The sequence below is a fragment of the Heloderma suspectum genome, chromosome 10 (assembly GCF_057233095.1).
Source record: "Heloderma suspectum isolate Gila_16-S chromosome 10, 16-S_ref, whole genome shotgun sequence".
Taxonomy (NCBI): domain Eukaryota; kingdom Metazoa; phylum Chordata; class Lepidosauria; order Squamata; family Helodermatidae; genus Heloderma; species Heloderma suspectum.
In genome coordinates, this window is record NC_139467.1 from 41,265,425 (window position 1) to 41,281,273 (window position 15,849).

Consider the following 15,849-nt stretch of genomic DNA (forward strand, 5'->3'; position numbering starts at 1 on the left):
TCGCATCACCTGGACTAATGTACATGTCAGAACTTAAGCTATCCACTGGTTTTTTGCAATTCCTGAATGCTTTGATGCAGATCTCAGCTCAAAGAAGTATCAGAAGTCATTTAGAAATTCATATTTTGAAGGAAAATAATTTAGAAGCGTGCATTTAAATGTGTATTTTTGTGCAATTTCTTTTTTAAAAGTCACAGATGAAATGGTATGGAAAGGACATGAGAAAGTGACATAAACCAGAAATAGATTGATTCACCCATCCCTAGTACAGTCCATTTTCCAGCCTGAGGATTCTCCCACTTCATTCTGCTGCACATGCAGACCAGGCCTAATGCAATGGTATGCAATGTGGGAATGCAATGGTAGATTGGCCTGTACCAATGCATTCTATAGGTAGGTGACAGCATTTCTGGATGCTTCCCATACATTTTAAAAAACAAAAAACAGAGCAAAAACCTCCCTGTAAATAGAGCACTAGTCCGCTGTGTTGATTTCCTAATTTGCAGAGATTGTTTTTAAGAAAAACAAAACAAAACGTAAAAACGGCATTCAAAACCATGATTCCACACTAGCTCTCTGAAGTGGTACAGTCCATGAGTAGACCAGAACCATGCATTGCCAATGGTGTTTACTTGGGGGGGGGGGGGGCGTGCGTGTGCGCGATGGAAAAAGGAATGACAGAGACCTCTGGGTGCACAAGAGAAAATTGGGGGGCTCAGTTAAAAAGGAACTCTCTTGTGCAGCTAGCAGACTCCTTCCTCACCTTTACCAGGATTTTTATGGGGCTCGTTGGGGAAGGCACCCTAAGTGGACCTCATTAAACCTGGATGAAGAGGGCATGCAAACAAAGAATGTTCCCATGCTTCCTCCCTCCTTTTTGGGTCTCCTTGGGCCCCGGGTGAAGGCCTGACCTCATGACCGTCTGGAGCTGGCTGTGCAGTGTTGCTGGTAGGGAGCCAGCATGTTCCATCTCGGGGGGGGGGGCCTTTCTCTCCTTATTTCCCTGCTCTGTGGGCACCAGCTGGGCAGCTGAAAGTGGAGTCTGATGCTTGCCAGCTCACTGCTGCTTGTGGAATGAGGAACAAAAACTGCCCTAGGAGGCCCTGTTGGGGGAGGACGGAGGCTTTGGGAACAAGCTGCTGCCGGATAAGGCCATGAAGACGAAAACTTTTCCCTCTGATGTCAAAAACCTGCCAGCCGGGTGAAAGAGTAATTCTTTGGGTGAGTTGAGCACAGCTGGAGTGGAGTCTCTGAAGCTGGAACAGCTTCACAGCTGCAAGATACAGAAATCCCTCTGCAGATGAAATAGGGACATCCATGTGAACGTTTTCTAGGGGGGGTGCAGACATGTTAGTCTCTTGCAGCAAAAACCAGGAAGAGTCTTAGTGCATGATCCTATGCACGTTTAGACAGAGAAAAGACCTATAACTCCAAGGATTCCCCAGCCAGCCATGCTGACTGGGGAATGCTTGGAGTTGTAGGACTTCTTTCTGTCTAAACATGCATAGGATTGGGCCTTTATGGCCTAACAGATTTATGGTGGCAGAAGCTTTCATGGACTAGACTCCCAAGGCACACATCTGATGAAGTGGATTCCAGTCCATGAAAGCTTCTGCCATAATACATCTGTTACGTCTCTGGGTGCTAACGGGAATTTTATTCATGGAATTTTACAGGGAGTCCAGCTGAGGACATCTTCCACCTGTAACCCACCTGTGTTTTCCCACTGCTTCTTTTGTCCTGTTTCCTTTCCAGAGAAAATCTGTTAAGGAAGCAAAAATGAAATCGCTGCCCAATGTATTTTTATTGGTAGCGCTGGGAAGGCTCTGTCTGGAAGCGACCTTTGTGTTCATCTACTAGAACAGCCTTCTCCAAACTGGTCCCCTCCAGACGTGCTGGATTACAGCCCCCATCGTAGTCCGACCATCTGAAGCATGCTGGCTTGGGGCGCTGCTGTAGACACAGAATGCACCCACACCTTCCCTTAGGCTCAAACTACGCCTTAGGCAGAGTGCCAGGTGCCACCTCGTTCTTCGCCTTAGGCAACAGAATGCCTTGGGCCAGCTCTGGCAACGAGACAACAGTAAAATAACATGAACAAAAAACATAATCAAACAGGGGAGAACAGTAACAGATAAATAACAGTTTATGCAATGCAACAAAAGAAAAGGGAAGAAAATCTAATCAAAAGCCTGGGTCAACCAATTGAACTTCAGCTGGTGCTGAAAGCTTGTAAGACTTGGCATCGCCTGTATATGAGGGGGAGGGAGTTACGCAGTCAGTGTGCCTGTATCGAGAACACCCTCTCTCATCTCGGATGGCTGCATATCGAACTTCAGGCAAATGCAGCACTGTCGAGAGGACAACCCCACTTTATCTTAATACCGTCATGACAATCGTACTTTTCCTAATATATTGCCAACGGCCACCCGCCATCTTGGTTTTTGCATCGATGGAAGACAGGGCAGTGGCAGAACAAAAGAATACTAACTACTGTTGCATATAGAAGGGAGCCTTCAGCAATGCATAGTGAGGGTCAGCTCTACGGGTGTTTCTACAGTAAGCAAACCCCCCGCAAAAACCCACATCCTTTCCAGACCTTCCTGCTTTCGGTTTCTTTGCGGGATTAGGAAGGCCTTCTTTACATGGCAGCCATGTGGTTTGAACTGAGGGAGTGCCTCCCTCCCTCCCTGGCATGTGTGCAAAGGGGGGGGGGAGTCTTGTTTTTGTACCTCAACTTCTGCTGTACTGTTTTCTCGCCGCCCCCAGGAAACCTCTGACTTACTTCTGAGTAGAGATAATACCACGGTAGACGTCTGCAATCCTGGGCACACTTACTTGGGAAGAAGCCTCATTGAACTCAGTGGGGCTTACTTCTGAGCAGACATAAGATCACACTGTAAGGCTGCAACCCTCGGCACACTTACTTGGGAGTAAGCCCATTGAACTTAATAGAGTGCTCTGAAACAACAGAGGATGTTGCTTCTGAGCTTGGTGGGATGGGGGATCAGATGTGTCTTCCTTCATTGCAGGGAGACATTTTACCCTCTTCTCCCTTTGATTGACAAATGCAGAGGCAGGAGACGTAATCGGCAGGCGATTCTTGCCCTTGCGCCTGTCAAACCTGCTCGGGTCTCCTTCCCTGCAACCCCACTCCCATCCTCAATGCCTTCATCATCCTGACCATGCCCCCAGCAACTGAAAACCAACGCGCACAGCAGGCAGACAGAGCGGTTTCTTCCGCTATGGAAGAATTTCACGTGGAGATCATGGCGCTCCTGTTCCGTGAGCTGGGGAAAATACTAATTTTTTTGCGTTTGGGGAAAACACAGGATGTTGTTGTTTATTTGTTCAGTTGCTTCCGACTCTTTGTGACTTCATGGACCAGCCCACGCCAGAGCTTCCTGTCAGCCGTTGCCACCCCCAGCTCCCCCAAGGTCGAGTCCGTCACCTCCAGAATATCATCCATCCATCTTGCCCTTGGTCGGCCCCTCTTCCTTTTGCCTTCCACTTTCCCTAGCATCAGCATCTTCTTCGGGGTATCCTGTTTTCTCATTATGTGGCCAAAGTACTTCAGTTTTGCCTTTAATATCCTTCCCCCAAGTGAACAGTCTGGCTTTATTTCCTGGAGTATGGACTGGTTTGATCTTCTTGCAGTCCAAGGCACTCTCAGAATTTTCCTCCAGCACCACAGTTCAAAAGCATTTATCTTCCTTCGCTCAGCCTTCCTTATGGTACAGCTCTTGCAGCCATAGGTTACTACAGGGAATACCATTGCTTTAACTATGCGGACCTTTGTTGTCAGTGTGATGTCTCTGCTCTTCACTATTTTATCAAGATATGTCATTGCTGTCCTCCCAAGAAGTAACATCTTCTGATTTCCTGGCTGTGGTCAGCGTCTGCAGTAATCTTTGCGCCTAGAAAGACAAAGTCTGTCACTGCCTCCACGTTTTCTCCCTCTATTTGCCAGTTATCAATCAAGCTGGTTGCCATAATCTTGGGTTTTTTTGAGGTTTAACTGCAACCCAGCTTTTGCACTTTCTTCTTTCACCTTCATCATGAGGTTCCTCAGCTCCTCCTCGCTTTCAGCCATCAAAGTGGTGTCATCTGCATATCTGAGATTGTTAATGTTTCTTCCAGCGATTTTATCTCCAGCCTTGGCTTCATCAAGCCCAGCACGTCACATGATGTGTTCTGCATACAGGTTGAATAGGTAGGGTGAGAGTATACAGCCCTGCCGTACTCCTTTCCCAATCTTAAACCAGTCCGTTGTTCCGTGGTCTGTTCTTACCGTTGCTACTTGGTCGTTATACAGATTCCTCAGGAGGCAGACAAGGTGACTTGGTATCCCCATACCACCAAGAACTTGCCACAATTTGTGATGATCCACACAGTCAAAGGCTTTAGAATAGTCAGTAAAAGAGAAATAGATGTTTTTCTGAAACTTCCTGGCTTTCTCCATTATCCAGCGGATATTGGCAATTTGGTCTCTAGTTCCTCTGCCTTTTCTAAACCCAGCTTGTACATCTGGCAATTCTCGTTCCATGAATTGCTGGAGTCTACCTTGCAAGATCTTGAGCATGACCTTACTGGCATGTGAAATAAGTGCCACTGTTCAGTAGTTTGAACATTCTTTGGTGCTTCCCGTTTTTGGTATGGGGATATAGGTTGATCTTTTCCAATCTGTTGGCCATTCTTGTGTTTTCCAAATTTGCTGGCATATGGCATGCATCACCTTGACAGCATCATCTTGCAAGATTTTAAACAGTTCAGCTGGGATACCGTCATCTCCTGCTGCCATGTTATTAGCAATGCTTCTTAAGGCCCATTCAACCTCACTCTTCAGGATGTCTGGCTCTAGCTCACTGACCACGCCGTCAAATCTATCCCCGATATTATTATCCTTCCTATACAGATCTTCCGTATATTCTTGCCACCTTTTCTTGATCTCTTCTGCTTCTGTTAGGCCCTTGCCATCTTTGTTTTTGATCATACCCATTTGTGCCTGGAATTTACCTCCGATGTTTCTAATTTTCTGGAAGAGGTCTCTTGTCCTTCCTATTCTATTATCTTCTTCCGCTTCCATGCATTGCTTGTTTAAAAATAATTCCTTCTCTCTTCTGGCTAACCTCTGGAATTTTGCATTTAATTGGGCATATCTCCCCCGATCACTGTTGCCTTTTGCTTTCCTTCTTTCTTGGGCTGCTTCCAGTGTCTCAGCAGACAGCCATCTTGCCTTCTTGGTTTTCTTTTTCTTTGGGACGTTTTTTGTTGCTGCCTCCTGAACAGTGTTGCGAATTTCTGTCCATAGTTCTTCCGGGACCCTATCTACTAAATCTAGTCCCTTAAATCTATTCTTCACCTCCACTGCATATTCATGAGGAATACATGGGATAGGCTGGGGAAAATGGCGGGAGACACCCTGGAGGGTAACGGGTGTCATCTAAAGAGCCCGCAAACGTCCATGACAGAGCCATCTCGATAGCAGGATAAAACCTCTGTGTGATGAAACCCCCCATGTGAGGGGCCCTCTGACATACGTGGTACCCCTCTGGCAGGATTACCAGTGGTGACAGCCAGCAGCAGGCATTGCACTTCCACAATGCCCAAATGTTGTCTCACTCCTGGCTTTTGTAGAGTATTTTTCCTCATTCTAAAAGGTTGAAATGCTTCTCCTAAGGCTTAGTTACTGGCAGTGAGAGGCGTAAGCTAAACTTTGGCCCTACCTGTCACTGGACTATGGTCCCCAAGAGTTTCTCTGAAATGGAATTCAGTCCTCTGGGTGAAAGAGGTTCAACACACCTGTTGTAGACTGTTAACCTCCCCTCTCCATGGGATGACCCACCCTAGTTCTTAGTATACCTGCCTTTTAAAGACAAGCCTTAAATTCCAGCTTCTGAGCCATTAGGGTGGGACTTGTGACCTCATGGGCTGAGGAATTCGCACTGGATTGGAACAAGTCAGGAAAACAGCAAAAATCTAAACAAAACCTTGGCACTGGGAGACCCTTTGCGTCTTTTACCTCAACTCGCAAACTGAAAGTAAACAAGTGTTGCCACAGTTACCCATTCCAACAAGGAGATCAAAACACTTGGCGATGGGCAAAGGCCTCCAGTTGGAATGAAGGAAAGAACTGAACCATGAGGGCAAGCCAAGGAGAAACAACCAGAGGGCCCCCAGCCAGCAAGCTGAAGCAGTATTTTCCACTAGTGTTATCTCTTCGAGCTGCTTGCAAAAGGAAATGACAGGCCAGATTCTGAGCTTATCGGTATGGAATGAAATGGGAACCCCTTCAAGACAGACAGTACGGCCTGCTTTGCCAGCACCTGACCAAGAACTTTGGTCACCCCTTCTCCATTTGAGAAAGGGCCAAAGAATGCACATCTTTACACAGTGTGTAATACATTTATGGAAATGGCTGCCAAAAGCTCTGGTTCCGACCACCAGAGGGGTTTAAAAGGGGATTTTGGGAGGAGGAGAAGTCTATCAATGGCTACAGGTCATGATGACTATGTGCAACCTCCACGTTCAGGGGCCTGGTCTGCACATCCCAGCAACCCAGACTTTAAAAAAACAAAACACGCCTGGGTTGTTGTGAAGTAGATGAGAACGAGTGAGCGTGCCGGCCCCTGCCCTGATCGCTCCTGCAGCCTGAGCACTGTCAGGCAAAGTAGCCGTGATAGTAATTGTGCGTCACCCTAGTTTTTACTGCAGTGCATGCACATTCGAGACAGACAAAGGGCCTTTCAGGAAGCATATTCATTCCTCAGTCCAGCTAGTCCAGGCCAGTGCCATTATAGATCCTGACAAGCCAGTGAGGTCAAATTGTTCCAGCATGTGGAGAAAGGCCCCCGAAAACATAGGTGCTGGCTGTCCCTGTTTCATACCAGGGGTTTTTCTTTTCTGAGTGAGCAATGGTTGCAGAAGTCCTGGAGGACCAGGTTGTCTGAACATCCAACAATAACAGAGTTGGCTGCTCCCACACTTTTTGGCAACCTTGTTTTTTGCACCATCTCCAAAAAAATATGGCTGAAAGTATGTTAAATATGCATTGAGCTGCCAATGAAATTTGCCTAAAGCAAAAAAAAAAAAAAAAGTGCATTTTGAAGTTTCCCCCTAAGTTTTTTGAGGGGGACCTAGAGTTTCAATAAGACAAAATTCTGTGGGCTGGAGATCCCCCCACCCCCCAACATCCCTAGTTATGCCCTTCAAGGCAATTGAGGTCCACTTGGTATCCCACTTATGTAGGGAATGCAAACGTCAATGCAATATTTTCTCGAATCCTCCCCAAACCCAAGATAGAATTTAGAACATTTTGGGGGGCTGCCAGATTAAAGGCCCAAGGTGCGAGGGGGTTCATCTCGCTTATTGCTTTTAGGAAGGTTGAGAAGAGTTCTGCCATTCAGTCTTAGATCCTCCTTTGATAAGGAGAGCCACTCAACAAAACTATCCCTTTCATTTTGTGCTACAGGTGGGGAGAAGAACGAACATATGACGGCTCAGATGAGAAATACTGGGTGAGTGCTGCTGTGCCTTTGCCAGGAATTGCCAGAAAAGTATTTATTTACTTAAGGTCATTTATATCCCATCATTCTTCTGTCGTGGTACTCCAAAGCAACATACACGGGGTTCCCAGGCGGTCTCTCATGCAGGCACTGGCCAGACCTTTTGAAGGAAGCCTTTTAGAAGAATTGCTCCTTATGGTAGACATCTATTTCCTCAGATCCACCAAAATCCTGCCATCCAGAAAAAAAACACCTGCTCCCTCCTTCATGGCAGAGGTGCCAGCATGGGGAGTGGCCACCAAAGGACTTGTCTCTTATTTTGAAGAGTTGCTCCTTATTCTAGACTTTTGTCTTCCCAGATGTGCCAGAGGGCCCCCTGGACCTGCTGAAGCCTCACTCCTCACTGTCAAAACAAACAAACATCCCAGAGGTGTTAACATAACCTTCCTCTCAGACTTGGCTCTTGTCAGAGTGGGGGGGGGGAGCCAGTGAAGGTGGTCTATTGCGGGGACAACCAGGTCCTTGACAGCTCAACCAGTGAGCCAGCCTAACTGGGAACTGCTCTGGAGTCCTGGCCTTACCATGCATCCTTCTCCAGCTGATAGCTGTCCTTTGCTGGCCTGGCCTCACTGGTTTCCTTCAATGGATCAGCTGAGCCCCTGCTGGGCAGCCCTCAGGTTCCATATTTGGGAAGGGCTATGGGTTCGTGTTCTCCTGTTGCTTAGTTGTCTAGGACAGCTATCGGCAGTCTAGTTGGCCTTTGAAGGGATGGGTGAGAATTGCATTTCAGTTTGTTTTTGGTAAGAATTTACCAAAAATCACAAATTTATTCGTGTTCGGGATGGAAAGAACTTGAGATTTAAAAGATTCAACTGTGGGAGAAACCAAAACTGACAGATTCATCCCTCCAGGCCAAGGGCTTTGGGCGCTTAGCAGTCAAAGTCTGGGGTTGAATCCGTATGTGTTCAACCATGTTGTGCTGAATTAGGGCGGCCGCCTCTTTTTTTCTGGCAGGCTCCTCATCTTTAACAGCTACATGGCAGGCAGGCACAACATGGCCCTCTCCGTGCTGGGAATGGCTGGACCTGTTGAATTTGACCAGTACAGACGGATAATTTCATTTGAGTTCGTTTCTGATAAGAATGTACCAAAATTCGCAAATTTCTTCCTATGAGGGACAGAAGGAACTTGAGGATTTTAAAAAATCAAATGTGGGATAAACTGAAACGGACACATTCGTCGATCCCTAGCTTTGATAGCCATTATCCCACAGATATGAGAGGAAACTTTAAGCGGTTGAATTAATCATATACAACTTCTGGCTTCTAGTCTTGGAAAGACAAACAGCTAAAACCTAGTACAGGAAACCAAAGCTGGGTGTCCTTGTGATGGGCAGCAGCCTATTTCTGTAGAGCCAGGCAGGGAACATTAGCTGTATAATGTGAGAGCTGGTATAGTGAAGACGGAGCAGGGAGTCCCTGGTTCAAACGCACCACAGTGGCTTTAGGCATGCCACTGGTTTTCAGCCTCAGCCTCCATCTGCAACATGAGAATAGTAATCCTGGCCTACCGTACAGGGTTGTTTTAAGGATTGCAACAAGATAGTTTGGAGTGTTCACTCCAGGACTGCATAAAAGCTAAACATTATTTTGTTGGAAGCTCTTTACAGTTAACCGTATTTTCTTTGCAACTGTCTTCAGATTGCTGCCAACTCTTGGGGCAAAGACTGGGGTGAGCATGGCTACTTCCGCATTGCCCGTGGTGCCAACGAGTGTGATATTGAGACTTTTGTGGTGGGTGTGTGGGGCCGAGTCGGAATGGAAGACATGCACCACAAAAAATGAAGAAGTTGAGGGGCCCGACCTCACTGTGGGCCACCAGAGAGAACTTCCTTCTGTTGCCTCCACCTTTTTCTTCTCCAAAAAAGAGTGTGGGATCTGGATCAGCCCACAGGACACCACACAGCTGACTCTGACCGCTATCTCTATCTCCAAAGGGAATGGCGCTCGGCCACGTTATGAGGTCTATGCAGGATCGGGTGAAGCCGAGAACTGTGCTTGAGGCAGCGGCTTTGTCAGGGGTTTTGGATGGTCCTTCCCTGCATCACTGGAAGTCCCCTGAGAATCCATCAAATGGCTGCCAAGGAGGATGTTTTGTTGGAAGGGACCAAGGGAAGCTATTCACTGTGACACCCCACCTTACAGCAGAAACTCAAAACCAGAGCGTGCCACAGAGACACCAGAAGCAAACAAGGAATACCACGCTACGATTACCTGAAGAGTGGCGAGTACTGCCGGGCGACTTGAGGAAAAGAGCTGCAAGGGAGGCACACCAGCCTCTGCCTTTCTCTGGGTTTCCACTAATCTCTTGTGTACCTTGCCAGTTCCTCACAATGGAAATGTTGGTGTCTTTGGCCTGCCCTCTCTGGGGTTTAGATAAGGAACAAGCCACTTTAGAGCAGGGCAGCAGAACCTATCTAACCTTCCTGGGGTCCCAATCCGGTCTTCTGCAGTTTCCCAGATGGCCATGCCCCCTTCTCCTGGCTCCACCCCCTTTCCCCCCCCCCACTGATAGTTTGCTGGTTTCCCGGCATTTGTGCAGTTTTTCCCCCATTCTAAAAGGTTGAAATGCCTCGCCTAAAGCTTAGTGACTAGCAGTAGGAGCTTCAAGCTAAAATATGGAGGTATTTTTGGCCCTGCCCCTTTGTCTTTGGCCTTTCCCCTTTTGCCTTCATTCCTCCCACCACTGAAAGGCAGCCCCCCAAAAGTTCTCTGAAATGGAATTCGGCCTCTCGGACTGAAAGAGGTTCTGCACCCCTGCTTTAGAGGGATGGTTCAGTGGCAGCCATTGTAAAGCCAAGAGTCGGTGGCTTCTCCTGCCAAACTCTTTTGGACCTCAGGGTAGCATGGGATTTCCAACTACCTGCTCTTCCTTACACATGTATGCATGCCAGTCCCTATGAAGACCAGACAAAACAACCAGTCCTCACAGCCTGCCTAACATACATTCTCTCACAAACACTCCCAAAGTTTCTTCTTTCCTGGCCACTCTGCATTTCTGTCACTTTACCTCAGCCTAGCCAACTGCACTAGAAGAGGAGATGTCCCAGATCTCAAGCACTCCAGGACAGGCCCAGATATACAGAGGAGCCAGGCCCAAATCTCAGCAAATGAAGGAGAGCAAATGGCTGCTGTGACTTTGACTAGGCATTTCTAGAACTGCCCATCTTCCTTAGCGGGCCAGTCCAGAAATGGAAACGCTTTGTTGTGGAGCGAAGAAACTGCCAAAGTGATGCTGGGGGCTTTGAGAGACATTTGTCCAGGTACATGCAGAGTTTTGAGATAGATCTGAAACACCTCCACTCCTGATTTGAGGAAACTACTGCTAGCAAACTACTGCTACTACACTTTTTTTAAAAAAGGTTGTTTAACTGATGTTTGCTGATGGTCACTAATCCTGGAGGGTGAAGATAGACAAGGTTTTTTAGTGAGCCGAGGGTGGTACAGTCAGCTCTGATCAAACGAGCTTTGAAACATGACACATGACAAAACCCTCCAACGGAGGAAGTTGAAGCTAGAAGTGATAAGAAAACAGCAGCCCTTGGGCCGAGTTCTCCACATCTTAGCCCATGTTCTCCTGACATCCTGAAGCTGAAGGCTTCCCAGCCCTTGCAATGGGGAGCCGGTGATCTGGAGCAGGAAAACACACAGAATCATGATGTCAGGAGGATGGAGAAGAAGCTGTGCTACATGTCAATGGAAGTGGAGGAACTCGGCACAGGGCTCCTGTGTTACTTTTGAGGTGTTATTCCACCCAGAAACTATAGTAGGATAATCTTGCACCCCAGGGGCAACAGTAACTCCATCATACCACCTGCAGCTGTCTGAAAAAAAACTTTCACCTGCCTCCAGTCTGTGCAAGTTAGAATAAGCTTCCAGGTCAGCTGTAGCCCCACAATTCCCTTTCTCTGCTCTCCCAAACTAGAAAATAGGAGGAAATACTTGTTCTTCTTGTCTTCCCCAGTCTTTTAATAATCCATGCTGTTTTCTCATTTCCCCTCACAAGATCCATTACAAATACAGAGTTTTGCTGACACAAAGAGTGCAGAGCACCAGCCAATATATTATCTGCATTGAAAGCATTCATCCACCCACACCAGCCTCACTCTGCCCCATCAGTTATCCCCCTCCCTTTCTTTCGGGTTTTAACTCCTGTCCCTGAGCCTTCTGTACAGGATGTGGGGGTCTTTTGGAGCTTAATCCCACCTGGCTTAGCGGGCCCATTGTTGGCAACTTGGTGCTGTTGAAAGGGAGGTTTAACCAAACGTCGCGGCCAGTTTTGTCAGTTTTTGCAAGCTTCACAAGTGTCAGTGTAAACACTGAGCTTCCCCCATTCATGTGAAAGATGCGGAGAGAGAAAGCGCACATAAAAATGGCACATATTCATGCATGACTGAGATGGCAAGGCTCTGGAATAATTGCCTATGCCAGCAGTACTCATATGGAGTTGAAAAGTGCTTTGAACAAGATGTGGAAGCCAGAACACGCAGGCTTCTAGGCTTGTCTTTCTCCTTCCTAACTCCACCACCCCACCCACCGCATCCAGATCGGGGGGTGGGGTGGATGGGTCTCAGCCTGGCATTTGGCCATGTTCTCAATGAGGTGGCAAACCTTTGTCTAGGCTGTACCACTTCAGACTGTGGGGGGTGGGTGGAGACTCATGTGATGGACTGTGGTTTACACATGTATTAAAGAAATATCACCGCACATGGAGAATTAACATGTCAGGGAAAAGGCTAGACTTGAACCCTTCCCCCTGACATCTAGTTTTCTAGGTGGAGGGCATTTTGTGTGTGTGTGTGGGGGGGAGGTTTGGTTTGGTTTGGAGGAATATTCAGTTATTTGAGCCTTCACTTGCGCTCTGGTGTGGTTCTGCCCAGACCGAGATTGGCCACCTCTGTAAGGACTGGAGCTGTGCTTTGGGGATGCAGCCAGACTCTGTAGTTCTGCAGAGATCCACAGTGCCATCCGTCCCATGCTGATTTGCCAACCTCCTGACGCTACAGGTGGCAGCAACCTGGATTAGGAAATCCACCTGTACTAACATGCAGTCGTTGCAAACAGAACTGTCTGGCGCTGCTCACTTCCTGGCCCCCACCCCACCCTCATATTCTGTTAGAGCCTTTTTAATGAGAAGAAAGAAAAGGCAATATAAATTGACACCACTACATCTGTTTAAAGCTACACACCTGACTGACAGCTGAAGGGGTGGCGCAGTGGGCTATGTGAAGAGGTGGGGTGGCCCTCTTGAACCCCCAGGTGTTAAATGAACGCATGCGGGGGTTTATGGGCTGACTGTGAAGACTTACTCCCACCAGCTGTGTATCTGGCAGCTATGTGAAGGGGCCCTATGCATGTTCCCCAAACATGCAATGGGGACAGGCAGTCCCATAACCCCCCCCCCGAACACATTCATTTAATGTTTGAGAAGGTTTGAGTGATCCCCCCCCCCCGCCCGCCGGTCTGGGATATCTCTACAATGGCCCATTTACACATACATGTCATTACTTGTTGCAGCTACCAAGTGATAAAAATGCATTTGTGTTGAGCTAGCCCAGTGTCGCCCCGGGTCTGGGTCTACACATCCAAGCGAGGTGACTCCAGAGGTGGTTGAGTCGACTGCACCACTTCAGACTGTGGACCGAGGGTGTCATTTTCGAAAACTCCCCCATGATAAAAATGGATAAATCCGTGCAAGTGAAAAAAAATTTCTCAGCAAGGAGAAACATTAGGAGTTTTGAAAGGTTCTAGCCCTAGCTCTCTCCCTGTGGCAGGGAGGCTTACATGTAGCAGAGCATTCAAAAATATGATCTCCCACCTAATGTTTGAAGTGGGACAGCCCATACTTCCATCTCAGGACTCTACCGTCTCACTCTGTTACATTATAGTCCATGCTTAAGGCATGTTGAGGCTTCCATGACTGACTTGTCCCATTGAGTTCAAAAGGAAAGGGGCATGCTTGACCAGCCTTCTCTGAGGTGGGCCCATTGGCCCAAAATGTAATTAGTCAGTCCCCAGAACCCAGCTGTCTCCCATATCAGGGCACTGGCTGTTTTATTATTTTCATCCTCCTTATTTTCATCGCACAGCCTAGCATTTACTGCAGATTATATGGGTGCATTTCTTCAAATCCTGGGCCAACAAGGCACAAAAGTGAAATCAATACAGAGACGCATCTGTAGTTTTAAAATCAGTTTTATACCAGTTTAACTGTTGTGGCTTCCCTGCAAAGAAACCTGGGAATTGTAGTTTGGTGAGGGCATGTGGTTCCTGTCCAGGAAGTGACATGTGTCGAAGCTTGCTGATAGGTATGGATCTCTCTAGCTGGATCAGGGCACCCCTGTGTCATCCACACTGTGGTTTCTGCATAGAGAGACTCTCCCTGCTCGCTATTAATAGCATGAACAAATAGAACTTGAGATGGAAAAAATGACCCCCTCTCCTGAATTTCCCAAATTATTATTTACATTCCAAAGAAGTTGCCTCAAGTCAGGCATAGACCAAGCTGTAACCTAAGGCAGGAACAATATTACTGTCTTGTCTATGCAGAAGGTTTTGTATTTCTATGAGCCTCTTTATATTTATTTTGCTTTTCATTATTTGTAAATAAAGCGCATCAAAGATGCTGGCAAGAACTATGTGTGGATGGTTTCTTGGCTGCCTCCCGCAGCTCCTGGGCTTCATGCTGGATCTTGGCATCCCCACTCCCCCCGTTGAAATGTGATTGTCAGACTGAAGCTTAAAGCATGTAGAACTGGTTGTTGGGAAGGTTTGGTGAGCCGGGAGCGATTATCTGTTGGTTTCTGTAAAGCAGCATTGAGGTTTCCCCAAATACAGTGAAGCCTGCAAGTTTAAGGGCGCAATCCTAGGCAAGTGTAGATAGAAAAATCCCTGGCTGGGGCATGCTGGGTGTTGCAGGCTTTTTTTTTTCTGTCTAAACATGCATATGATTGCACCCTAAGTAATGCAGAAAGGAAAGAAGCAAAATGAGGAAGAAAAAGATACCTGAACAATATATTTTTAATGCTGCTTTCCAATATATGAATAATAAGCACGGGGTGGGGTGGGGCTTGGGGGGGAATGGATACATTGCCTCACAGGAGAACTGGCATTTTTCTCATATTTTGTTTCTTCGGAGAGGTTGCAAAGGTTCTCTCCCCACCCTCAAATGGGATTCTTCTTCCTGGAATAAGTAGCAGGTGTGTGTGTGACTGTGTGTGTAATTTTCATTGGGAAAATGTCAGTAGAAAAAGGGCTAAACCCCTCATAAGTGCCACAGTCTTGATCTGGATCATGGCTGCTTTAAAGGAAAAGTTGGAAAAGACAGAACTGCATTCACACGTTCCTTCTTACGTCCACTTTGTGGCCAGATCTTCTTTGTGACCAGAGGATGGTGGCTTTCAGCTGCCTCCAAGGTGTTGCCCTGCAGAGGTGTTGGACTGCAAGTCCCATCATTCACAGCCAACATGGCTGTTGCTGGCTGGGAATGATGGGACTTGCAGTCCAACACCTCTGCAGGGCCCCAGTTTGGGGAAGTCGTGTGGATCTGGAGGCATGCCCAACTTGGCACAGCTGCAGAAGTTTGGTTTGGCTTGGCTTCACCATGGCCAAGGAGGCAGAAGCGGGCTTCCCCTGCCCCACCTCCAGCACAGGCCTTGGGGGGCGTCTGTTCTGAGATGCCTGCAGGCCTCCCCCTCTCCCCCACCCCCACCTGAGTAGCTTCATCAGTGCCAAGGAGCGGGGAGGGAGGTCAGCACCTGGAAAAGCTGCGCAGCTGAGATAAGGGCCCTGCCATTGTCTTGCTTCCTGTTATTCTGGGACACGTTAACCTCTGGAAAACTTCTTCACAAACTCCCCTGCCAGGAAAGTACAGCCAAGCACATTGGATGGGGAGCTCGCAGTGCTCAAGCTGCCGGCGCACTGCCCCCTCCACCTCTTCCCCACTTTGGTTCGATGTTTTAAGCGTAGACCTGTATTTCTTGAGTGTTATTTTGTCTTCTCATTAGCTTAGGACACACAAAACCAACAGAAATAGGTGGGGGCTCACGTGTTCAGTTGCTCCTACCCAAACACATATACACACGCACACTCCCTGCACATAGAAAACTAGCAAATCTAGGCGGGACTAGGACCTTTTCCCCTGACAGACAGTTTTCTATGTGCAACGAGATTCGGGGGATGGGGATGTATTCAGACTGAAATGGTGCAGCCCGGGCACAAATTGATGATCTTCATGAGAAAAACCTCTAGCATGTGTCCCTTGTGTTTTAGCGGGGGTGGGGGTG

At 47.6% G+C, this 15,849-nt stretch overlaps 1 protein-coding gene across 1 annotated transcript in view; it reads left to right on the forward strand.

Annotated features, from left to right (window-relative positions):
* The window catches only part of TINAGL1 (tubulointerstitial nephritis antigen like 1), a 45,326-nt gene extending 31,132 nt beyond the window's left edge, over nucleotides 1–14,194 (forward strand). The window contains exons 11-12 of the mRNA XM_084814424.1: nucleotides 7,472–7,517; nucleotides 9,206–14,194. Coding sequence (XP_084670550.1) covers nucleotides 7,472–7,517; nucleotides 9,206–9,349 — 190 coding nt within the window. The 3' untranslated portion in view covers nucleotides 9,350–14,194. The remainder of the gene's footprint in view (nucleotides 1–7,471; nucleotides 7,518–9,205) is intronic.
* The last annotated feature ends 1,655 nt before the right edge of the window (nucleotides 14,195–15,849 follow it).